General features: G+C 58.1%; 3 protein-coding genes across 10 annotated transcripts; 1 reads left to right on the top strand and 2 right to left on the bottom strand.

The window, feature by feature from the left end:
* Window positions 1-95: 95 nt before the first annotated feature.
* Window positions 96-4,677, bottom strand: AS3MT (arsenite methyltransferase). 6 transcript variants are annotated; one of them, XM_051800504.1, is made up of 11 exons: window positions 4,287-4,677; window positions 3,897-3,963; window positions 3,270-3,397; window positions 3,012-3,162; window positions 2,803-2,939; window positions 2,441-2,510; window positions 2,123-2,204; window positions 1,908-2,039; window positions 1,643-1,785; window positions 1,114-1,245; window positions 96-275 (listed from the first exon to the last, which is right to left on the bottom strand). In XM_051800504.1, the coding sequence occupies exons 1-11, from the start codon at window positions 4,484-4,486 to the stop codon at window positions 177-179; spliced, it is 1,341 nt and encodes a 446-aa protein (XP_051656464.1). In that variant the 5' UTR covers window positions 4,487-4,677; the 3' UTR covers window positions 96-176. The 6 variants fall into 6 exon arrangements, with proteins under 6 accessions (XP_051656464.1, XP_051656460.1, XP_051656458.1 ...); XM_051800500.1 differs by having other exon boundaries at window positions 2,803-2,921; window positions 3,897-3,937; window positions 4,287-4,491; XM_051800498.1 differs by having other exon boundaries at window positions 3,897-3,937; window positions 4,287-4,491.
* A 133-nt stretch (window positions 4,678-4,810) lies between these two features.
* Window positions 4,811-8,145, bottom strand: BORCS7 (BLOC-1 related complex subunit 7). Of its 2 annotated transcripts, XM_051800514.1 has the most exons (6): window positions 7,977-8,145; window positions 7,492-7,554; window positions 7,021-7,064; window positions 6,859-6,917; window positions 6,575-6,595; window positions 4,811-6,150 (listed from the first exon to the last, which is right to left on the bottom strand). In XM_051800514.1, the coding sequence occupies exons 1-6, from the start codon at window positions 8,115-8,117 to the stop codon at window positions 6,116-6,118; spliced, it is 363 nt and encodes a 120-aa protein (XP_051656474.1). In that variant the 5' UTR covers window positions 8,118-8,145; the 3' UTR covers window positions 4,811-6,115. The 2 variants fall into 2 exon arrangements, with proteins under 2 accessions (XP_051656474.1, XP_051656475.1); XM_051800515.1 differs by lacking the exon at window positions 6,859-6,917 and having other exon boundaries at window positions 7,977-8,140.
* Window positions 8,146-8,820: 675 nt separating this feature from the next.
* On the top strand, window positions 8,821-12,599 carry LOC127476948 (steroid 17-alpha-hydroxylase/17,20 lyase). 2 transcript variants are annotated; one of them, XM_051800487.1, is made up of 8 exons: window positions 8,821-9,296; window positions 9,806-9,944; window positions 10,495-10,724; window positions 10,936-11,022; window positions 11,121-11,330; window positions 11,561-11,748; window positions 11,834-11,937; window positions 12,127-12,599. In XM_051800487.1, exons 1-8 carry the CDS (start codon window positions 8,973-8,975, stop codon window positions 12,393-12,395), a joined length of 1,551 nt encoding a protein of 516 aa, XP_051656447.1. In that variant the 5' UTR covers window positions 8,821-8,972; the 3' UTR covers window positions 12,396-12,599. The 2 variants fall into 2 exon arrangements, with proteins under 2 accessions (XP_051656447.1, XP_051656449.1); XM_051800489.1 differs by having other exon boundaries at window positions 8,892-9,296; window positions 11,579-11,748; window positions 12,127-12,592.
* Window positions 12,600-18,063: the final 5,464 nt, after the last annotated feature.

Consider the following 18,063-nt stretch of genomic DNA (forward strand, 5'->3'; position numbering starts at 1 on the left):
CCAGGCACAACCTGCCCCACCACCCCTGACATGGAAGCACAGTACCCCACAGGCCCTGTGGTCCCAGCCATGAGCACACAGCCTCTGAGCTCAGACATTTATTTGCTCTCTGGTGAAAGACATGCCACTGGGGCCATGTCCTCCTGCCTTGCTGGCATCTGCTGGCGTGTGGGCACTCAGCAGCACCCTGGGGGACCACAGGTGCCACGAGGACAGCAGGCAGGACCTGGGGCTGCCAGCTGCTCCAGCAGCTGGAAGGGATTGCAGATCTTCTCCTGCAGGGCAGAGAAAAACCCAGGGCAGGATCAGGTCAGAGGGAAGCAAGAGGTAACCTGAGAGTGACATTTCCCCCTTTCTCAAACCCTACCAGTGCAGAGCAACCCAAGCAGACCCCCTAAGCTCCTGGGTCACTCTAGCTGCTTTTCTCTGCTATGAGGAGGAAGCCAAGAGTTTCTCTGGGACTTTGGCTCTGCTTTTATCTCAGAAATGCCTCCTGCTTGGACAGAGACCCAAGAACATCTCCCCTCCCCAAGTACAAGGCTGCGTTTCAGGGATACGCAGCTGCAGGGCATTATCTCCCTTGCCTCTCCTGGCCCATCTACAGGCTGGAGGGACCACCAAGGAGAAGAAAGAGGTTTCCAGCAGATAGAGTGCTTTGTGCTGCAAGGTCAGGGTTGGCAGATAGGGCCAATCTGCTCTCCCAGCTGCTGATGGGAGAGCAATGGGCAGGAAGGAGCTGCAGGGATGGGCCATCACCTCCTCCAGCAGGCTGTACACAGCCACTCCCCTCAGGGGAAGGATGTCTGCCCTTGGGAGACCTCAGAAAAGTCCAGCTGTTAGCCTCACCAGTCCCCACGGACATGTTGGGGGGGGCAAGGGGTTCTCACACCTGGTGGTTAGAGCAGACCCCCCCCTTTGGAGGGCTCTGACTTGGGCTGGGGTACAGTTTGTCCACACTTAGCACCAGGCACCAACCTCGGTGCCCCATAGGCTTCTGCCTGGCCCAGAAGCACTCGGGTGTCTTGGTATCATGCCATAGACCCTCTGATACCCCAGGGCAACTCTGATGGCACAGGACACCTGAACCCAGCCGAAGAGCTGCCTGCTACCAACCTTTGCCCCCTTGCAACAGTTGCCCTGCGCTGCTGTGGCACTGGCCCCAGCTCGGATCAGGAACTCCTCTGCAAACCTGGAGCTCTGCAAGATTGCAGCCATCTCGGCATCCACGTCCACCACCTCTCCTTCCTGGGAGCAGAGGAACAGTCACAGGGCTGGGGTCCTGGATATGTGTCCCAATGGGCCCCAGCCACCCAGCCAGACAATGGGGGGAGAGAAAGTGGGGGCAGATCTTGGCCCAGAACTCTAGAGAAACACCCACAACAACCAAACAGCGGGCTTCAGACCCTCTTAGGAAGCCACCATGGATGTCCTGCTTCTACTTTACTGCAAAACAGTGCATGGATCTGTAACCCTTTCCTGCCCATTTGCACTCCCCTGGATTTATACAGCCCCTCTGCTCCCACTCATCACCCCTTTGACCAAAGCTTGTCCCCCAAATCACAGAGGACACTCCCGAGTGGCACTGCTTCATCAGCGTTAACCCATCCCTACAGACCAAGACTGCTTGCAGGACTCCCTGCACCTTGAAAGTGAAGTTGGCATCAAACACCAGCTCTCGCTCGTGTCCCATGATCCCGCCGTTGTAGATGACCTGCCCTGGCCCGGCCCGGCTGCCACCCGGCACCTTGAACAGGCGGAAGGTTGCAGAAACAAAGCGGCAGTCTCCTGCAAGGGAGAGGTTGGTGGGCTGGACACTGAACACCCAGGCTGGGATCCAGCAGGGCCTGGGATCCCAGCACAATTCCCCACAGCCACCTGGAGCTGACACTCCCTGGTTGGACCCTCACCGATGATGCCCTCCAGCTCCTTGTCTCCGATGGTGATGGGGCTGGCAGTGACCAGGCACGGGGGGCTGAACCCCACCTCCTCAGTGATGCTGTACAGATCTCTCCAGTACAGGGCTCCTGCCAGGCACTCCCCTAGCATGAGACCACAGACACGGGTGATGGAGACAAAGGTCCAGCCCCCCATCCCATGTCCCCCATCCCAGAGCCCTACGCACCCCACAGCACCCTGTGCTTCCGGATGGTCTCGCTCAGGCGCTGGCTGGCGTAGACATCGCTGAAATACATCTCTCCCCCGGGCTGGAAGGCAGTGAGGAGTGAAGGGAGACCCCCAAGAAGTAAAGGGACAAAAGAGGCACGGGAAATTGGGAACACCCTAATACTACTCTGCTTGGCACCCTCTGCAGAGGTGCCCTCCCATGGCCCCATCCCACGTCTCCACCTTGCTGCATCCCGTTTGCTGCTTCCCAGTGGTACCCTAACAGCAGGGGCACCCCAAGCCTGCTCTGGTGCTCTGGACACAGGCCCAGCATCACCTTCAGCACACGGAAGGCCTCCTGCAGCACGGCCTTCTTGTCAGGGGTGAGGTTGATCACACAGTTTGAGCTGGAAAGGAAGAGACCAAGGCTTATTTGCACTCTCTTCCCCACTGGCTGCAGCACATCCACCAGCTGCTGCACATCCTGTCGCTTCATGCAGGGTTTGGAAACACCGACTTGACGATGAAAAGGGCAGTTTGTATATTCCCAGACTCTAGCCCAGGATCTGCCTTGGGATTTCCCTACTGCTAACATGTGCTTCTGAAGCAGGTGACCCAGTGGGATGTGGACCCAGACTCCCACCCACAGCCCCGGGGAGCAGCAGGACTGGGGGTGACAGTGCCCTGCATGGTACCTACATAACAATATCGTAGCTCTCATCAGCCAGCCCAGCATCACCCAGCTTCTCCATGTAGCCATGGAGGAACTCCACATTTGGCTTTCGGTAGCCAAACTTATTCATGTGGTAGGCAATGTGCTTCTTTGCCACTTCAACCTGGTAGGAGAAAGGGAACAATGGTGGGGGGCTACTGGGAGGATGAGGGGAAGACCCAGCTCTGCACTGTACCTGGCCCTCGGTCATGTCTATGCCGGTGACGTGGCCCTGCTCCCCGACCAGCTGGCTCAGCACGTAGCAGTCTCTGCCGCTGCCGCAGCCCAGGTCCAGGATCCGGCATGACAACAGGCACTCCGGGATCACCAGCCCACAGCCGTAGTACCTGGGCAGAAGCTGAGCTGTGCCAGGTGGAGATGCCCCCATGACATGGCTGTCCAGGGGGCTGCAGCCCATGGGGACACAGCAGTAGGGAGAGATCCTGGGGTTTACCTGGCCACCACCTCCTCATGGACATGCTCCAAAGCATCTCTCACTGCCTTGGGAAGGGGCCTGGCAGAGGTGACACATGCATTGGTTTTGAGGTCCTCTGACTTCTGCAGCTCTTTACCATAGTAATCCTGAGACAGGAAGGACAGGGACCACTAAACTATGGCCAGTTGCGCCCTGGGAACTCCCCATGCTCCAAAATATGGGGGCCATGCCTGTGCTCAGCCTGTACATGCCTCGATGTCCTCCAGCACTGGCATTCTCACTTCCACCCAGCTAAAAATTAGACTAATATCACGTATTCCCTTGCCCCCATCCTCCCCAGCTCCCCTTGCTCACATGCACATATGTGTTTGTGCAGGAGGGAATTTAATTCCCATTTGCAATAACTTTGTAGGCTGCAGCCACCACTTCCCTGGCCGAGGAGGGTGTGGGGAACGAGGGCAGGGAAACACCAGGTTGCTCAGCCCCCTCCACCCCTGTGGGCAACAGGAGCAAAGCTGCTGATTGCACCTGACATTTTCCTCTGGGCCCCAAACAAGCTTTATCCTCTGATGGCAGCAGGGACCCCAGCACATCCCCTGTCCAGCCGCCCCGGCCCCCACCCCTAGCTCCCGTAGCACCCCTCACCTGCACCTCCTGGTGGATCTGCTCTCTGCAGGGAGTTGCCACTGCAAGGAGAATGTAGGGCTGGTGCCTGACACCACAGAGATGGGCATCACATCAGGCCCTCCTCAAGGCTCTAAACCCCACCTCTTCCCCCAGATACCGGAGCACTTTTTGCTCTCCCCCAGCAGAACCTAAAGAGACACCCCAAAACTTGCAGTCTACTCCTGGGGGCACCTAATAACAGTCCCCCCCTCCCTCCAAAAACACCATCCCAGTTGCCATGAAGGGATGACCCCCCAAAACAACCCTGTAGGGTAAACCCCCTCTCCCTGCTTTGCAGAGAGCCCTCTGGCCTGAGGGTGCCCCCAGGGCGGTCCCAGCACCCGCAGCAGAGGCCCCTTGCTGCCATACTGCCTCCAGCTCCAGCGCCTCGGACGGACTCTGCCCGGCCCGGGCCATGCTCCGCCCCGGCATCCCGTGCCACCCCGCGCCTGGCTTCCATCCCGACACCAGCTCCTGCCTCGCCCAGACCCCAGGCACATGGCACTGCAGGCACACTGGCACGGCGAGGGGAGCTGGCCCCGCTCCCATGGTGGGCATGACCCCATCATTCTGTTTGTCCCTGCATCCACAACCCCAAACCCACTCTGCTGCCTGCCCCCCAACAGCTCTGCACCTCCGTGGTACAGCCCTGTCCCTGCTCGCCCCAAATGCAGGGAGATATAAGTTTAATGCCACAGGGCTGCTCCAGCCTCTGCAGAGGACAGGACGTTGGAGGGGATGAGCCACCTGCAACAAGGACACACTGCCTCTGCAAAGATCCTTGAGCTGAAGCACGATGGGGGACACTGGGGGGCAGAGACCCACCATCCCAAACAGTCTCCCTGCCACACAGGAACTGCCACCATTGGCATCCAGCACAGACTCCACTGCAATTTGGTGGTGTTCAGGACAGCTTTTATTCCCAGCAAGAATATTGCAGCTTCTCCAGTACCTCAGGGAAAACCCTCACTCCCATTGCAAAGCTGGGGATCAGGACCCCACCCAAGGCAAAAATACCCACAATGGCCCCTGGGCTAACAGTGGCACCTTCATGGGGATGCAGGAGCTGTGGTGCCATTGTGTGAAGCCCAAACAGGCAGTGGTCCTGGCAGGAATGGTGAAATCCAGCCCAGGAGAAGGCTCTGCAGCACAGGAGCCAAACCCCAGCAGCGCTCCAACAGGAATGTGGCAGGCCAATGCCCACTCTCAGCCTGACTGCTCCTATCAGCTGGTGAAAAGCACACTCAGGGAAACAAGTGCTTCCCGTGCACTCCAAGTGCTCCAGATAAGTGACATATCAAAAACAAGACACAGTGTTTATAGCCTGGGCCTGGTGTAACTCCCCAGGATGTGAACAGGTCACTAGTCCTCAACAGAGCGGTGCAGAACTGGGCACACCAGCTCATGATGCTCTCCTGCCTACTTCCCAGCTGGGCCTTTGGATACCTTCCCAACCAGATACAAACACACACCACAGCCAAGGCTGCTTCATCAATAGCTGGAGCAGCAGCCCAGGAAAAAGAATGCAGTTGAAGGCTGAATGCAGCGCAGATGGGCTGGCAAGGGGCTGACATTCCAAATTCTGGCACAGTGGAAAATAAGATAACCTCTGACCAGGATGCTGGCCAAACAACATCCAGCTAGACCACTGGCAGAGGTGTGTGCCCAGATTCCTGGTTTCAGAAATTCTGGGCTGGGACTGGCACCTCAGCCAATACTGAAGCACCTCTCGCCCACCCAGGCACTTGCAGCTCCCACTGATTAACATGCCCTAAATAAACTGCACTCTGTGCCACCTCTGTGGCTAAATACAGACCAGTGGCAAGCTGCAAGTACCTGCATTTAAACCCCACAGCTCAACTCTATGCACTTCTTTCCAGGGTTGCTGGTGTGAGCAGAGCACCTCACCCTACATGGCAAGTAAGTGGACACGGGAATTGCTGGAGGGAGCAAAGTTTCAGGTGAGTTGGGTTCAGCTGGGCACAGGTGAGCGTTCCGGAGCAGAGGTGTGGATGGAGGCACATGAAAGGGGACCACATGCCCAGAAACACAGACTCTACACATATTCCAGCTGACATCCAGCATGATCCAGACATAGTTCTGAACCCCAGGGCTGGATGGTAGAAGATGTTTTGCTTCCCTCAGTGCCAGTTGAGACATCCTCGTGCCTTTGGCTCCCCTTCACTTCAGCAAGTGATTCAGCTGGTCCTGAAGGTTTGACGACCGCTCGACGCTGGGGACCAAGAGGAGATTTAGAGTGAGATCTGCTCCCCAGACTGTGCTGTGCTGCCTGTGCCCAAGGGACCAGAGCAGCTCGAGTGCTGACACTACAGCAAAGAGAAACCCTGAGGCTCCCCAACCCACTTCCATGCCCCACAGGCAAGCCTCACTTTGTGCACCCTGCTCTACACAGCTCTGCTCCACACCACCCCCATCTGCAATCACAAGCAACCTCACAGGTTCTATCATGTCAGTGAATGGTATAAATCCCGCCTCTTCACTCAAATTCCCATCTCTTCACAATACTGAAACACTATCCTGCTGGGCCAGCATCTGCTTCAAAGGCAGCTGCAAACACCTTTCCACTCTGCTTTCTGCCATCCTACTCCATCATTTTTCCCTTTCCACACCCACAGGTCCCCCAGAACGGTACTCACTTCTTCTGAATTGCTTCTTGCCTAGATGAGAAAAGGAAAGATAAAAAGAGCATTACAAAACCAAAATCTCAGTCATGATGTTATGTTAAAGAAAAGGTACTTGAACAATGGCTCAGGAGACACACAGAAATCCCCTGTTTCTGGATTAAGGCCTAAGGGACAGCAGTGGTACTGGCTTCTTCCCCTTAGCCCTAGATGTGTCACACATGCTCATGGGCGACATGGTACATGGCAAACACGAGGCAGAAATCTCAGCTCCCACTCCAGAACAGCCTGAGCTGTACCAGTGGAGCTGAAGAGGGCTGGAAAATTCCAGCTCCAGGGTCTGCTCAGCTTTGAAGAACTGGAAAAGAGGGATTGGTCTGAGTAGGCTTCACGCAAAGTCTTTAAGGAGAACAGAAAAGGACTGAGGGATCCACTCAATCCCTGAGAGAGAACATACTTACTGGTACTGTAGATGAGTGGTTATTATAGCCATTTTTCTTAAACTCTGTGGAGAACAAAACAAAGAATGAATGCTTACAAAATCACAGTGCAAGCTGTCCCAATACCCTGGGGAGTCACAGCCATCACTGTATCACTGCACTGCCTACAAAATACCCCTGCCAGTATCTGTCAGCAGTGGCACACTCTCCTCTTCTTTCCCAATGACAGGCACAGATATAAGTGCTTTGTTTCAGCCCACAGTCCCTCCAGCTTCCCATCAGAGAGGTCACAGCTGACTGGGCTACAGGGCACTGGGGGGCCAGTGGCACACATGGGTTTGAGGAAGCACTAAACTATCCTGGCCACCAGGCCTGCTTAACGCATGTATTTCACTTCAGGGCTCTGCGAGCATGTCTGCAAACTGTTCTTATCACCCTCCCCTGCTCCTGTCCCTGGAATCACTGTTGCTCGAGCAGAAGAACACAGCTTACATCTTCCGAGTGCAGGATGGCATCTTCTTGCATCACCATGTTCCTCGCAGCTTGACCCAGGAGCTAAAAGACAAATGCACAGACCAGGCTGTGAGGCAGCAGCTCTGCATTTCCCGAGGCCCCTGTGACGGCTCGCAGGGTGACACTCGGGATGACATCTCGGGGAGCACCGCGGTGCCCTGGGCCCAACATCCATAGGGAGCGTCTGAGGCACCGCTCTCGTCGGTCACCCTGAGAAACAACGTGAGGCAGGGGCAGCCTCCCGCCTCCCAGCGCTGCCAGAGGCATCGAGAGCCCCACGGCGCTGCCCAGCCGTGCCCGCATCCCGGTCCCGCTTTCCTGTCTCTGCCCGACACGGGGATGTGTCCTCGCCTTGGACTACAGCTCCCAGCATGCCCCGCGCCGCCGTTCCCGGCGCTCCGCTCTGCACCGGCGGGGCTCGCCCGGGCCCTGTAACCGGCCGTCCGCCGGCACCCGCCGCTCACCTCGGCGCTTCGGGAGCCCTTCAGCACCTGCTTGGTGAGGGCGATCACGTCGGTGCCGCAGCTTGTCACCTTCTCGGTCAGAAGCCCCTTCACCGAGTGCCCGAAGCGCGCCTGGGCGTCCGCCGCGCCCCCCGCCGCCATCTTGCCCCGCCCCGCCCCGCCCGCCCCCGGGAGCCGCTACGGCGAGCGCCGGGGGCCAAAAGGATCGTGAAGGCGAAGGGCCCGCTGTGGGTGGGGGCAGTGCTGGGAGGGACTTCTGTTCCCAAGGGACTCCGCCAGGACACATCAGCTTCGGACATCACCGCGGGCACGGGCATCCCGAGGCTGCCCAGGGCTGGCCATCACTGAGTTTCTGCCCAGCACTGACCAGACTTTCTCAGCACTGACCAGTCCTCACCAGCACTGGTGAAGACTGCCCAGCACTGTCAAGTGCTGCCCGTTGCTCCCCATCACTGACCAGGGCTGACAACCGGGGATGCTCTGGGCTTCTCAGCATTCCCAGCCCTGGCCAGTGTTGTCCAGGGCTTCTCAGCACTCCCAGTGCTTGCCCAGCGCTGCCCAGCCCTCCGCACCTGTGCTGCCCATTCCCTCCCGGGCACATCGAGGTGCTCCCAGGGTGGGGACAGACTCCAGTGCCCCACGAACCCCCCAAGCTGTGCCCATGGCACCCAGGACAGACCTCGAGGGCTCGGTTGTCCCCTCACCCCCCACAGGGCCCTGGGGATGGAACCCCAAGGACAGACCCAACCCTGGGCATCCCCTGGCCCCCAGCCTGCTGGATGCAGCTCCCCCACGGCCACCCAGCGCGGCCGTGGCCCCGCTGCCCTCGCCCCCCGCCATGTGCCCACAGCTGCAGAGCTGGCCACGGGCCCAGGCCCGGCTCCCCCCTCCCCGTCCCCCCGATAAGGAGCCGAGCCCGCCTCAGGGTCAAGGCGCGGCCCCCGCCGGCGCTATAAGGGCCCCCCGCGCTGCCGCAGCCCCTCAGCCGGCCCCGCCATGGCGCTGCTGGGCGCCCTGCTGCTGGCCCTGGCCCTGCTCTGCACATGGGGGCTGGCGCGACGGCGGGACCCCTCGGGAACAGGGACAGGGACGGGGCTGGGGCGCCCACGGAGCCTGCCGGCCCTGCCGTTCGTGGGGAGCCTGCTGCAGCTGGCCGGGCACCCCCAGCTCCACCTGCGGCTGTGGCGCCTGCAGGGACACTACGGCAGCCTCTACGCCCTCTGGATGGGCTCCCACTACGTGGTGGTGGTGAACAGCTACCGGCACGCCAGGGAGGTGCTGCTGAAGAAGGGGAAAGACTTCGCCGGACGGCCCCGCACCGTGAGTCGGTGGCAGGTTTTGGGGGGACCCTTCCCACGGTGGTGTGGGATGAGGCGGGGGCTGCTCCCAAGAAAGGCACCAGCACCCAGCAGGATCCTCCTCCTCTCCCCATCCTGCCCGCAGCAAGCCAGTGGCAGGGCAGCCCCTCAATGCCTCGTTCCCCAGAGCGAACCCTGGGCATCCTCCGTCCCGAGGGTGCCTGTTTTCCCCGCAGCTGGCTGCATCTCAGGACATGGGGACATGGGTTCAGGTATCATCAGGCTCCCCACACCCCCTAAGTTTCCTGGGTACCCTAGAGCCCTTGACCCTGGCACCTGATCCCAAATGCCTTTATCAGTCCTTGGCAGGGGGGAAAGCAAAGCTCATAGCTCAGGCTTTGTCTGCCTGTGCTAACCCCCAGCCCCTCAGACCATCCCTGGGATGAGATGAGATGATCATCCGTCGCCCCAGGTGTCACCCTCACAGAGCTGCTCTGCAGCAGGGTGACGCTGGGACTGCCTGTCCCCCAGGTGACCACAGACCTGCTGTCCCGGGGGGGCAAGGACATCGCCTTCGCCAGCTACGGGCCCCTCTGGAAGTTCCAGCGCAAGCTGGTGCACACTGCTCTCTCCATGTTTGGGGAGGGCTCGCTCGCCCTCGAGAGGATCAGTAAGTGCCTCCCCCCAGCCCCCAGGCTCCCTCCCAGCTCTGGCTCCCTCCTGCACTTAATCCAGGCTGGACTTCTCCTTCCTCTGATTCTCTGGGAACCTCTGATTCCCTGGGAACCAAGGGGAGATCCTGACTCAGCTCAACCCCCCTGGCATCCCCTTGCCGAGCAGGCACTTGGTCCCTCTCCTTCCATCCCTGTTACTTTACCCACACCTCTCCCCACACATTTTTTGCCCCCAGCTTTAGTTACCCTCAGTCATAGATGGGGACATTGAGGCATGCTATTCCCTGCTCCACCCAGGAATAGCACTGAGCCACACTTAGAGACTTCCCTGCATGTCTCCATCCACCCTCCTCCTCCCAGCACCCAGCATTGTCCCTTCTGCCCATCCCAGGCCCTTGGGGCTCAGCCCTGGCAGGGGGATGCTCTGCAGGAAGCACACCCTGAATGAGCAGGGACCCCTCTATCCAGCCCCGAGCTGCCCCCTTCACCCCTTGGCTTCACCATCACCACCTCAGCACCCCCTCGCCTGCCTCTCCTCCACCTCAGTCTGCCGGGAGGCTGCATCCCTGTGTGAGACGCTCGGCGCTGCGCAGGATACGGCCCTGGACATGGCCCCTGAGCTCACACGGGCTGTCACCAACGTGGTCTGCTCCCTCTGCTTCAACTCCTCATACCGGCGCGGGGACCCCGAGTTCGAGGCCATGCTGGAGTACAGCCAGGGTATCGTGGACACCGTGGCCAAGGAGAGCTTGGTGGACATCTTCCCCTGGCTCCAGGTGAGCAGGGACATGGGGACTGCCTGTTCCTCTTACCTCAGACAAGAGGAAGGAGCTGGGATGTGTCCTGCAGGAGCCCCCCAGAGTTAGGAGAGTTCCTGCCCTGGTATCCCAGTATCCTGGTTGGCATGGAGAGACTGCCTGGGGACCTGCAGGGGCTGGGCTGGGCTCAGTTGGAGTCCCTTGCTGTAATGTGGCTTCTCTCCCCTAGATCTTCCCCAACAAGGACCTGGCCCTGCTGAAAAAATGCCTCCAGGTCCGAGACCAGCTGCTCCAGCAGAAATTCACTGAACACAAGGTGCCAGTGGGGCCAGGACAGGGAGATGCTTAGGAGCTGCAGGGTGCTGGAGCTGGGATATGCCCAAGACAGCCCAGCTTACACATGTCCCCTGGCAGGAAGCCTTTTCTGGAGACACTGTGAAGGACCTCATGGATGCCCTGCTGCAAGTGAGGCTCAGTGCTGAGAACAGCAGCCCCCCGGTGCCAGGGCTGGAGCTGACTGACGACCACCTCCTCATGACAGTGGGGGACATCTTTGGGGCTGGCGTGGAGACCACCACTACTGTTCTCAAATGGGCTGTGCTCTACCTGCTCCACTACCCTGAGGTAGGGTCTGCACCCCATGGCAGGGGGCCTGAGCTCCCTCCTGCACCAGGGACATTGTGAGGGGCTTTGGGGGAGGGCAGATGCCAAAAGAGATGTCAGGCCCCGCAAATAGGCAGGATCAGGCTGTGGCTATTTTACTTCTGCCCTACACAACCTGACAGGACATGGTGGTGATGATTGGATGTACCCCACTGTGCACAGGGCAACCCCTCCCTGGGCTCCGGCCCCAGTCCTTGCTCCCTTCCCAGGTCCAGAGGAAGATTCAGGAGGAAATGGACCAGAAGATTGGCCTGGTTCGACACCCCCACCTCAGCGACCGCCCACTACTGCCCTACCTGGAGGCCACCATCAGTGAAGTGCTGCGCATCCGGCCCGTGTCTCCCCTGCTCATCCCACATGTGTCCCTTGCTGACACCAGGTGAGACCCCGCTGGGATGCAGCCAGGTTGTGGGCAAGTGACTTGTGGGAGGGAGCAACTGTCTCACTCTGTGTTCGCCTTCCAGCATTGGGGAATACTCCATCCCCAAAGGTGCCAGGGTCATCATCAACCTCTGGTCCGTGCACCATGACGAGAAGGAGTGGGACAAGCCCGAGGAGTTCAATCCTGGTGGGTCAGGGGATGGCAGGGTGGGTGCAGCCCTGGGGGAGGCTTGGTGGTAGGAGGTCAGATCCTGCTCCCACCTGTCGGGGGCATTTGCAACATCTCTGCTTCTGCAGCTCATGGGAGGGACACGCACGTGATGAACTCAGGCAGGTCTTGATCCCTGCTGATGGCAAGTACCCCTTCCCCTTGCAGGCCGCTTCCTGGATGAGCAGGGCCAGCACATCCACTCGCCCTCACCCAGCTACCTCCCCTTCGGGGCCGGGATCCGTGTCTGCCTGGGAAAAGTCCTGGCCAAGATGGAGCTCTTCCTCTTCCTGGCCTGGGTGCTGCAGAGGTTCACACTCGAGTGCCCCGAGGACCAGCCCCTGCCCTCTCTGGAGGGCAAGTTTGGTGTTGTGTTGCAGGTGCAGAAGTTTCAGGTGAAGGCCCGTCTGCGGGACGTCTGGCGAGCGGCCTCATGATGAGGATGAGCCCTGGATCCCAGGCAGTGGTGGGGTGGGCTGGGACAGGCCCATATAGGCCATACCCTGCCTGCCCCGTGGATGTGGGGTTGTCCGAATAAAGATGTTCCCAACACAGCATGGCTCCAGCTACTTTTTGGGCAGGAGATGGAGGGCAGTGGAGGTGTGGGATGTATGGTGGCCCTGCAACTTTCTGTGAGCACTGGGCTGAGCTGGGAGGCTGTGGTGCCTCTGTGGGGCTGCTACCATGAGGGATTTGGGGTGGGGGGCCCGTGCAGAGACAACCATGAGCCATGGAAACTAGCCTCTCCCACAGCTGACCCCGGGAGAAGGGCCCACCCCAGCCAGGAAAAGTGGGAAAACGACCAGTGGGCAGCTTGGCAGTTAGGGATGCCCAGGCTGTGCCTAGTGGCTGTGACCCTGGGTGGGTGGCCTTGGCTGGCCCCTGCCTCAGTTTCCCCACTGGGAGGCAGGAGAATGAACGCATTGCAAGCTGGGAGCTGAGCCTGCCATGGGGCAGGGAAGAGCTCCCCCAGCCCTGCCTTTCTCTGCCCCATCCCAGGACAGTGTGTCCCAACCAGCCCCAGTGGGGGCTCCCATTGCTCAGGGACATGGAGGAGCACCCAGAGGTGCCCGTACCCCACAGGCTGAGCTCAACTGCAGGCCCCTAGACCCAGTGCGTGGGCACCATGGAGCCAGGGGCTGCCGAAATTCCCTGTGCAGCAGTGTGGCATCTCCCACCTGCAAGGTGTCCAGAGCACTCACTGTCTGGCTGGATTTTGGCCATCACTCCAGCAGCAGCACAACATTCCTGTAACACAAGGGGACGCATTTGCTCCACTTTCACCAGAAACCACTGTGCCATGGAGGGCAGCGTGTAATTAGGTTTCTGGTTCCCTATTACTTGAGCTCTTAATATTTAACTAAATAGCTACACAGCTACGGCTCAGGGCCCTCGAGGGAAAGCAGCCGGGGTGGAGGGGAATACCCTACAGAGACCTAGGACAGTGTGACACCCCCAGCCCTGCACATCCTCATATTTCCCCCCTTTTCTATTTCCCTCTGCCCCTCTCTTGTTAGCAGGAAGGAAAACTGACCTAAAACCTCCCCATCACTAAACTTTCTACTCAGTGTGTCAAAACGTAGGTGTTCTTTAAAATCCCAGCACTTGGCTTTCATGCAGCCCCTTCATCATCCCCCATCTGATGCCAAATGGGTCCTGTGGCATGAGGATGATGAAGATAATGTGTTTGCAGCCTGGCATAGCACTGGGAGCATCCTCCCTCCTCCCAGTCATTCTCCCAGGGGACTCAGGGTAGTAGCGAGGAGCTGGAGGAAGAATTGCCATGCACACACCTGCCCCAGGGACAATCCTCAGGGTGATTTGTGCAGCTAACTCACCGGGCAGAGGGAGTACAGCAGGAGCCCAGCCCCACTGCTGCCGCACAGAGTCTCTGCTGAGCCCCACACTCCTTCCCACTCCCCTGCCTGTTTCCATCACACCAGGGGTGCCATGGGTTTCCAATCCCTCCACTTCTGCTAGCACAGACTGAAGCTGAGTGGGTGAAGGGGGACTGGACTGAGAATGGGCTTTAGGAAAACTTGGCTAAACACGATGCTCTGGGCTTTCCTGGGGACTGGCACCTCCATGCCAGCCTGGTCCTTCCCCTGCCTCAGATCCTGTCCCTGGCAGCACACGCAGGGAGGCTCCTCTCCAGTCTCCTGCAGTCACCAGTACCTGCAGCAACCTGACGCCTCCAGAGGCATCAGCAGGACCTCCAACACCTTTGTGCCCCTTTGCCAAGGCATTTGAGTTTGCTCTTGGTAAGAGAAGGGATTTTCTCCTTGCCCGAATCAACCCGGGGCCAAAACCATTTGCCAAGGCACTCTCGCGCATTCACACTCACACAAGTGCTCAAGGCCAGCAGGTACCTTGGGGCAGAAATGGGGACCTTTGAACCAGGCATGTTTCTAGACTGGAGAATGCCTCCAGCCGCAGCCACTTGCACTCCACATGTGTTTCCCCATTTGCCAGGGCTGGCATATGCTGCAAGCCCCATCACCCCAAGCCCAGCCCTGCTGCAGGGCATCTTGCCCCCTGCCCACCTCGTCTCCTCCCAGCTGGGAAAAGATGCTGCCACAGGGGGATCAGTGCCCAGCACCAGCTGCCTGGTACCTTGGGAGCTGGTAAACTGCCACTGGCATGGCTGCTCCCTGCTCTGGGAACGGGCAGAGACGCTGCTGATTCACACGGCTGGTATTTATGTCCTGACAGCTGCTCTGGGGCCCTGCTGCTGTGTCCAAACCCCCAACCCCAGCAGAAAACTTCACCTGGATTGATGGCACTGGGGCAGTGCTGGATTTGTCCCATAGTGGGCCCCAACATCCTCCCACTCCCAAGGCCCCCATAGAAGTCAGGGTCCCCTGAGACTCAAGACACACAAATCCACCACCTTGGACAAGGCTTTGTTCAGATCTGGCACTGGGCAGCTCAGTGACCCAAAAGCTGGGGGAATGAGGCAGCCATGCCCACGGGAGAGCCAGGAGGAACCTCAGCATCTGCCACCAAGTTTCAGCTGACTGAGCACAGGCAGCCACTGGGAACGCTGAGGCTTTTGCTGCTGAAATAATCCTGCTGCTGTAACAGCTTGGGCTGTGTTGGGTCCCTGCCCTCCTTGGGTTGCCGCTCCTTGGGGTCCTTGCATGGGTGGAACCAGGACAGGAGGGAGAGGTGCTGAAGGGTTTGGAAGGGTCAGGAACTAGCAGCTCCATCTGCCCGATGCAAAGGGGTCTTGCAAGGGAAGAACTGGTGATGGTGGAAAGGATAAAGCTTTTTCATGGCTGTTCCCACACTGTTCCCTGGGTATACCATGAAGCAGATGTGCAGCTTGCTGAGGCAGGATCAGAGGGCACTGGGCAGAGCAAGCCTGAGCCTTTCCATTGCACAAACTAATTTTGGGGGACACAGCCATCCCCACAGCACTCGGTTGACCCAGCTGTGCTACAGCACCCAGCTCAGCAGCCCTTCAAGTTTGAGAGCCTTCACTTTGCACCAGGCACTGGATGACCCTGGACTATGACAGAGTGATGGCCAGTGCAGGAGGAGCAGGAGACGCTCAGAATACCTGCAGGCTCTGCAGCGGGCACGGTGCCAGGAGAGCTGAGTAAGCACAGACCTCAGGACACAGCTGTTCGCTGGCCGAAAACAAATCGAGAAACAGCCCGGCAGCCTGTGACACCCCCCCCCCCCCCCCCCCCCCGGCACAGAGACTGCAGCGCTCGCACCACCGTCGCGACAGCCCCGGTGCAGGCACCCGTCCCATCTGATAAAAACAGATCTGTGCTGCAAGGATGGGGGAAACCAGCTCTGACAATGAGCTGTGGGATGCTGCGGGGCTTGCCTGAGCCAGGGAGCTGCCAGTCTGCCTCCCCTCCTGGCCTGATCCAGGCTTTTCCTATATAAACAAAAGGAAAAAGAAAAGAGGGGGGGGGGAGCCTCCCTGGGATGTGTTGCACAGGAGGGTGAGCAAGAGTTGGAAGGCAGCAGCCTTCAGGGAGAACCAGTCATCTGAGACAGCAAAGAAGTTTGTTCACTGGTGCTGGACCCTGCTCTCTGTCAACCTTTGCCAAGAGGGAGTCACAGTGGGACAAACCCAGCCAGGGCATGCAGAGAACCAGAAGAGATACGGCTGTGGGAGCCTGGGCTGCACGGGGCAGGAAGAGAGCACAGCCCAGGCTCTCACTGCTGATGCACATCCACAAGTGGTGAGGGGTGCTCAGGGAGCCCAAAGCTCCCATTGCCCAGTGGAACAGACTCATGCTGTCAGTGGAGCTGCTGATTTTGCTTCTCCCCAGGCTTCCTGCCCCAGAAAGCTTTTGATGACTGTGTAATGCAGAGGCTTAACTGCACCTCGGCTTTCCTTAGCCTCCAGTTAGTCAGGTAAAGCTCTGAGAGCAGGCTGCCAGCAAGCATCAAGACACAAGCCCCTTCTCCTCCATCTTCAGCCAACACCCATCCACAGGGTTGTACAAACATGCAATGATATGCGGCAGGAAAATCACACCAGTGTTCTCAGAGGAGGAGTTTGCATCATCAGAGCTGAAGAGTCAAGGAACACAGAGGCAATAGTGCAGTATCCAATGCTCCCAGGAGCCTCCGTTGTGCCTAGGGGACACTCCTGCTGAGCCACCACACTGTGCTCTTCACCTGTCCCCAGGTAACATCCCCCAAGCCCACCAGGACACCTGCTGGGTCCTTGCCCTCAGAGCCAATTTTGGTGGCTGAGAACACGCTGTGTAAGCAGATCCACACTGCCATGGACTCCAGCAAGAACAGATTTCAAGGAGTATCAGCAACACCACTTAAAGCAAGTTGTAAAACAAAACACCATGCAGTGGATTGACACTAATTTGCTGTCAAACCTGCTGCACTATTGCAACTCAGTTTTGAAACTACACATTCACATCTCCCATAAAACACTCACCCCTTACAGCTGGGAATGGGTGGGGTTTGGTGCTCTGGTGTTATAGAAGCACACCTGCCCACGTCCTCACAGCTCCAGCACTTACACCCACAGCGTGGATTTGCAGAAGAGCTCTGTTTGGGCCATGTCAGCTTTCTACACAGGGATCAAGTACCTTTCTAAAGCTCCAAAGCTGGAGGTTTGGGAGTCCTCTGTCTGCCTGAAGAGGATGTGTCTGAGGAGCTCACGTGCCCGGTGTTCTGCCCTGCATCACTCCTCCCTATACCAGTTTGCCCAGGCTGCAGGTCTAAAAGCCTAAAGCACTGAGAGCCACTGACAGTCCTGCTCCTCCTCAGGCATTTGTGAGGTCAAGAGACATGGTTTGTGCCCCGTTCGTTTCTTTATGGTCTCTAAAAGCCTGAAAAGCTCCAGGAGTCATAAAACAGGCACACCACTGCTTCTTCCTTTTTAAAAGTAAGAACATCAGCTCAGTTTACTGGTACTCACCTCTATGTCCAGAGAAGCAGCAGCGTGTTCCCCTGACCTTAGTAGGATGTCAGGAAAGCAAACATGGAGATTTTTGTCTTAGGCCAACAGAAATGTTGGCAGAGGGTCTCGCATTGGCATAGGGCTGTCCTCAGGATTTACAGCAGTAAACACCACTCACTATGGACTGATGTGCTTTTTTAGCTTCCTCTGTGGTGTGAGAAACAAAGACAGAGGCCAATACGTACCAAATTCCTGGGGGTGGCACTGGGGATCTTTAATTCTCTTGTCAAAAGATACACCTGGTCGGTGCATACAGCTGAAAGCAACCAGTCCCCAAGCACCCGGCTCTGCGGCACGCACAGCCTCTCTGTTACCACTCAAGCTCCAGGCATCCAGGAATGAGGTCTCCTGAATCCAAATCTAAGTCCTTCATTCTTAAAAGCGCCCTAAGACACAAACTGAAGAGCTGTCTTCATCAGCTGTTCTGATGGAAGAGAAAGGCTGTGATGGGAAAAGGAGCAAGATTCTCCCAAACCTTCTAAGGGAAGAGCATTACTCTCAAACGTGCAGGTACAATGCTGGAATAAGCACCACTTCCCTTGCTCTGTAGCCAGCACAGCACCACATAGCTCTAGTTAGAACAACAAAACAAAACCACAAACTAAAGGCAAATCTTGTTCTTACCTCACAAAATGATACACGTACACATGAGCAAG

Source organism: Manacus candei, unplaced genomic scaffold, assembly GCF_025592945.1.
Source record: "Manacus candei isolate 608988 ecotype Guabito, Panama unplaced genomic scaffold, ASM2559294v1 h1tg000050l, whole genome shotgun sequence".
Classification (NCBI taxonomy): domain Eukaryota; kingdom Metazoa; phylum Chordata; class Aves; order Passeriformes; family Pipridae; genus Manacus; species Manacus candei.

Coding starts and splice junctions, on each gene's coding strand:
- AS3MT (XM_051800504.1), bottom strand. CDS start 4,486: ATGATGGGGTCATGCCCACCATGGGAGCGGGGCCAGCTCCCCTCGCCG. Junction 3,398..3,896: donor AGATCCACCAGGAGGTGCAG/GTGAGGGGTGCT, acceptor TTCCTGTCTCAG/GATTACTATGGTAAAGAGCT. Junction 1,246..1,642: donor ATGCCAACTTCACTTTCAAG/GTGCAGGGAGTC, acceptor CTCTGCTCCCAG/GAAGGAGAGGTGGTGGACGT.
- BORCS7 (XM_051800514.1), bottom strand. CDS start 8,117: ATGGCGGCGGGGGGCGCGGCGGACGCCCAGGCGCGCTTCGGGCACTCG. Junction 6,596..6,858: donor AGCCCTCTTCAGCTCCACTG/GTACAGCTCAGG, acceptor TTTCTCATCTAG/GCAAGAAGCAATTCAGAAGA. Junction 6,151..6,574: donor CAAGAAGCAATTCAGAAGAA/GTGAGTACCGTT, acceptor CTTGGTCCCCAG/CGTCGAGCGGTCGTCAAACC.
- LOC127476948 (XM_051800487.1), top strand. CDS start 8,973: ATGGCGCTGCTGGGCGCCCTGCTGCTGGCCCTGGCCCTGCTCTGCACA. Junction 11,023..11,120: donor AGAAATTCACTGAACACAAG/GTGCCAGTGGGG, acceptor GTCCCCTGGCAG/GAAGCCTTTTCTGGAGACAC. Junction 11,938..12,126: donor GCCCGAGGAGTTCAATCCTG/GTGGGTCAGGGG, acceptor TTCCCCTTGCAG/GCCGCTTCCTGGATGAGCAG.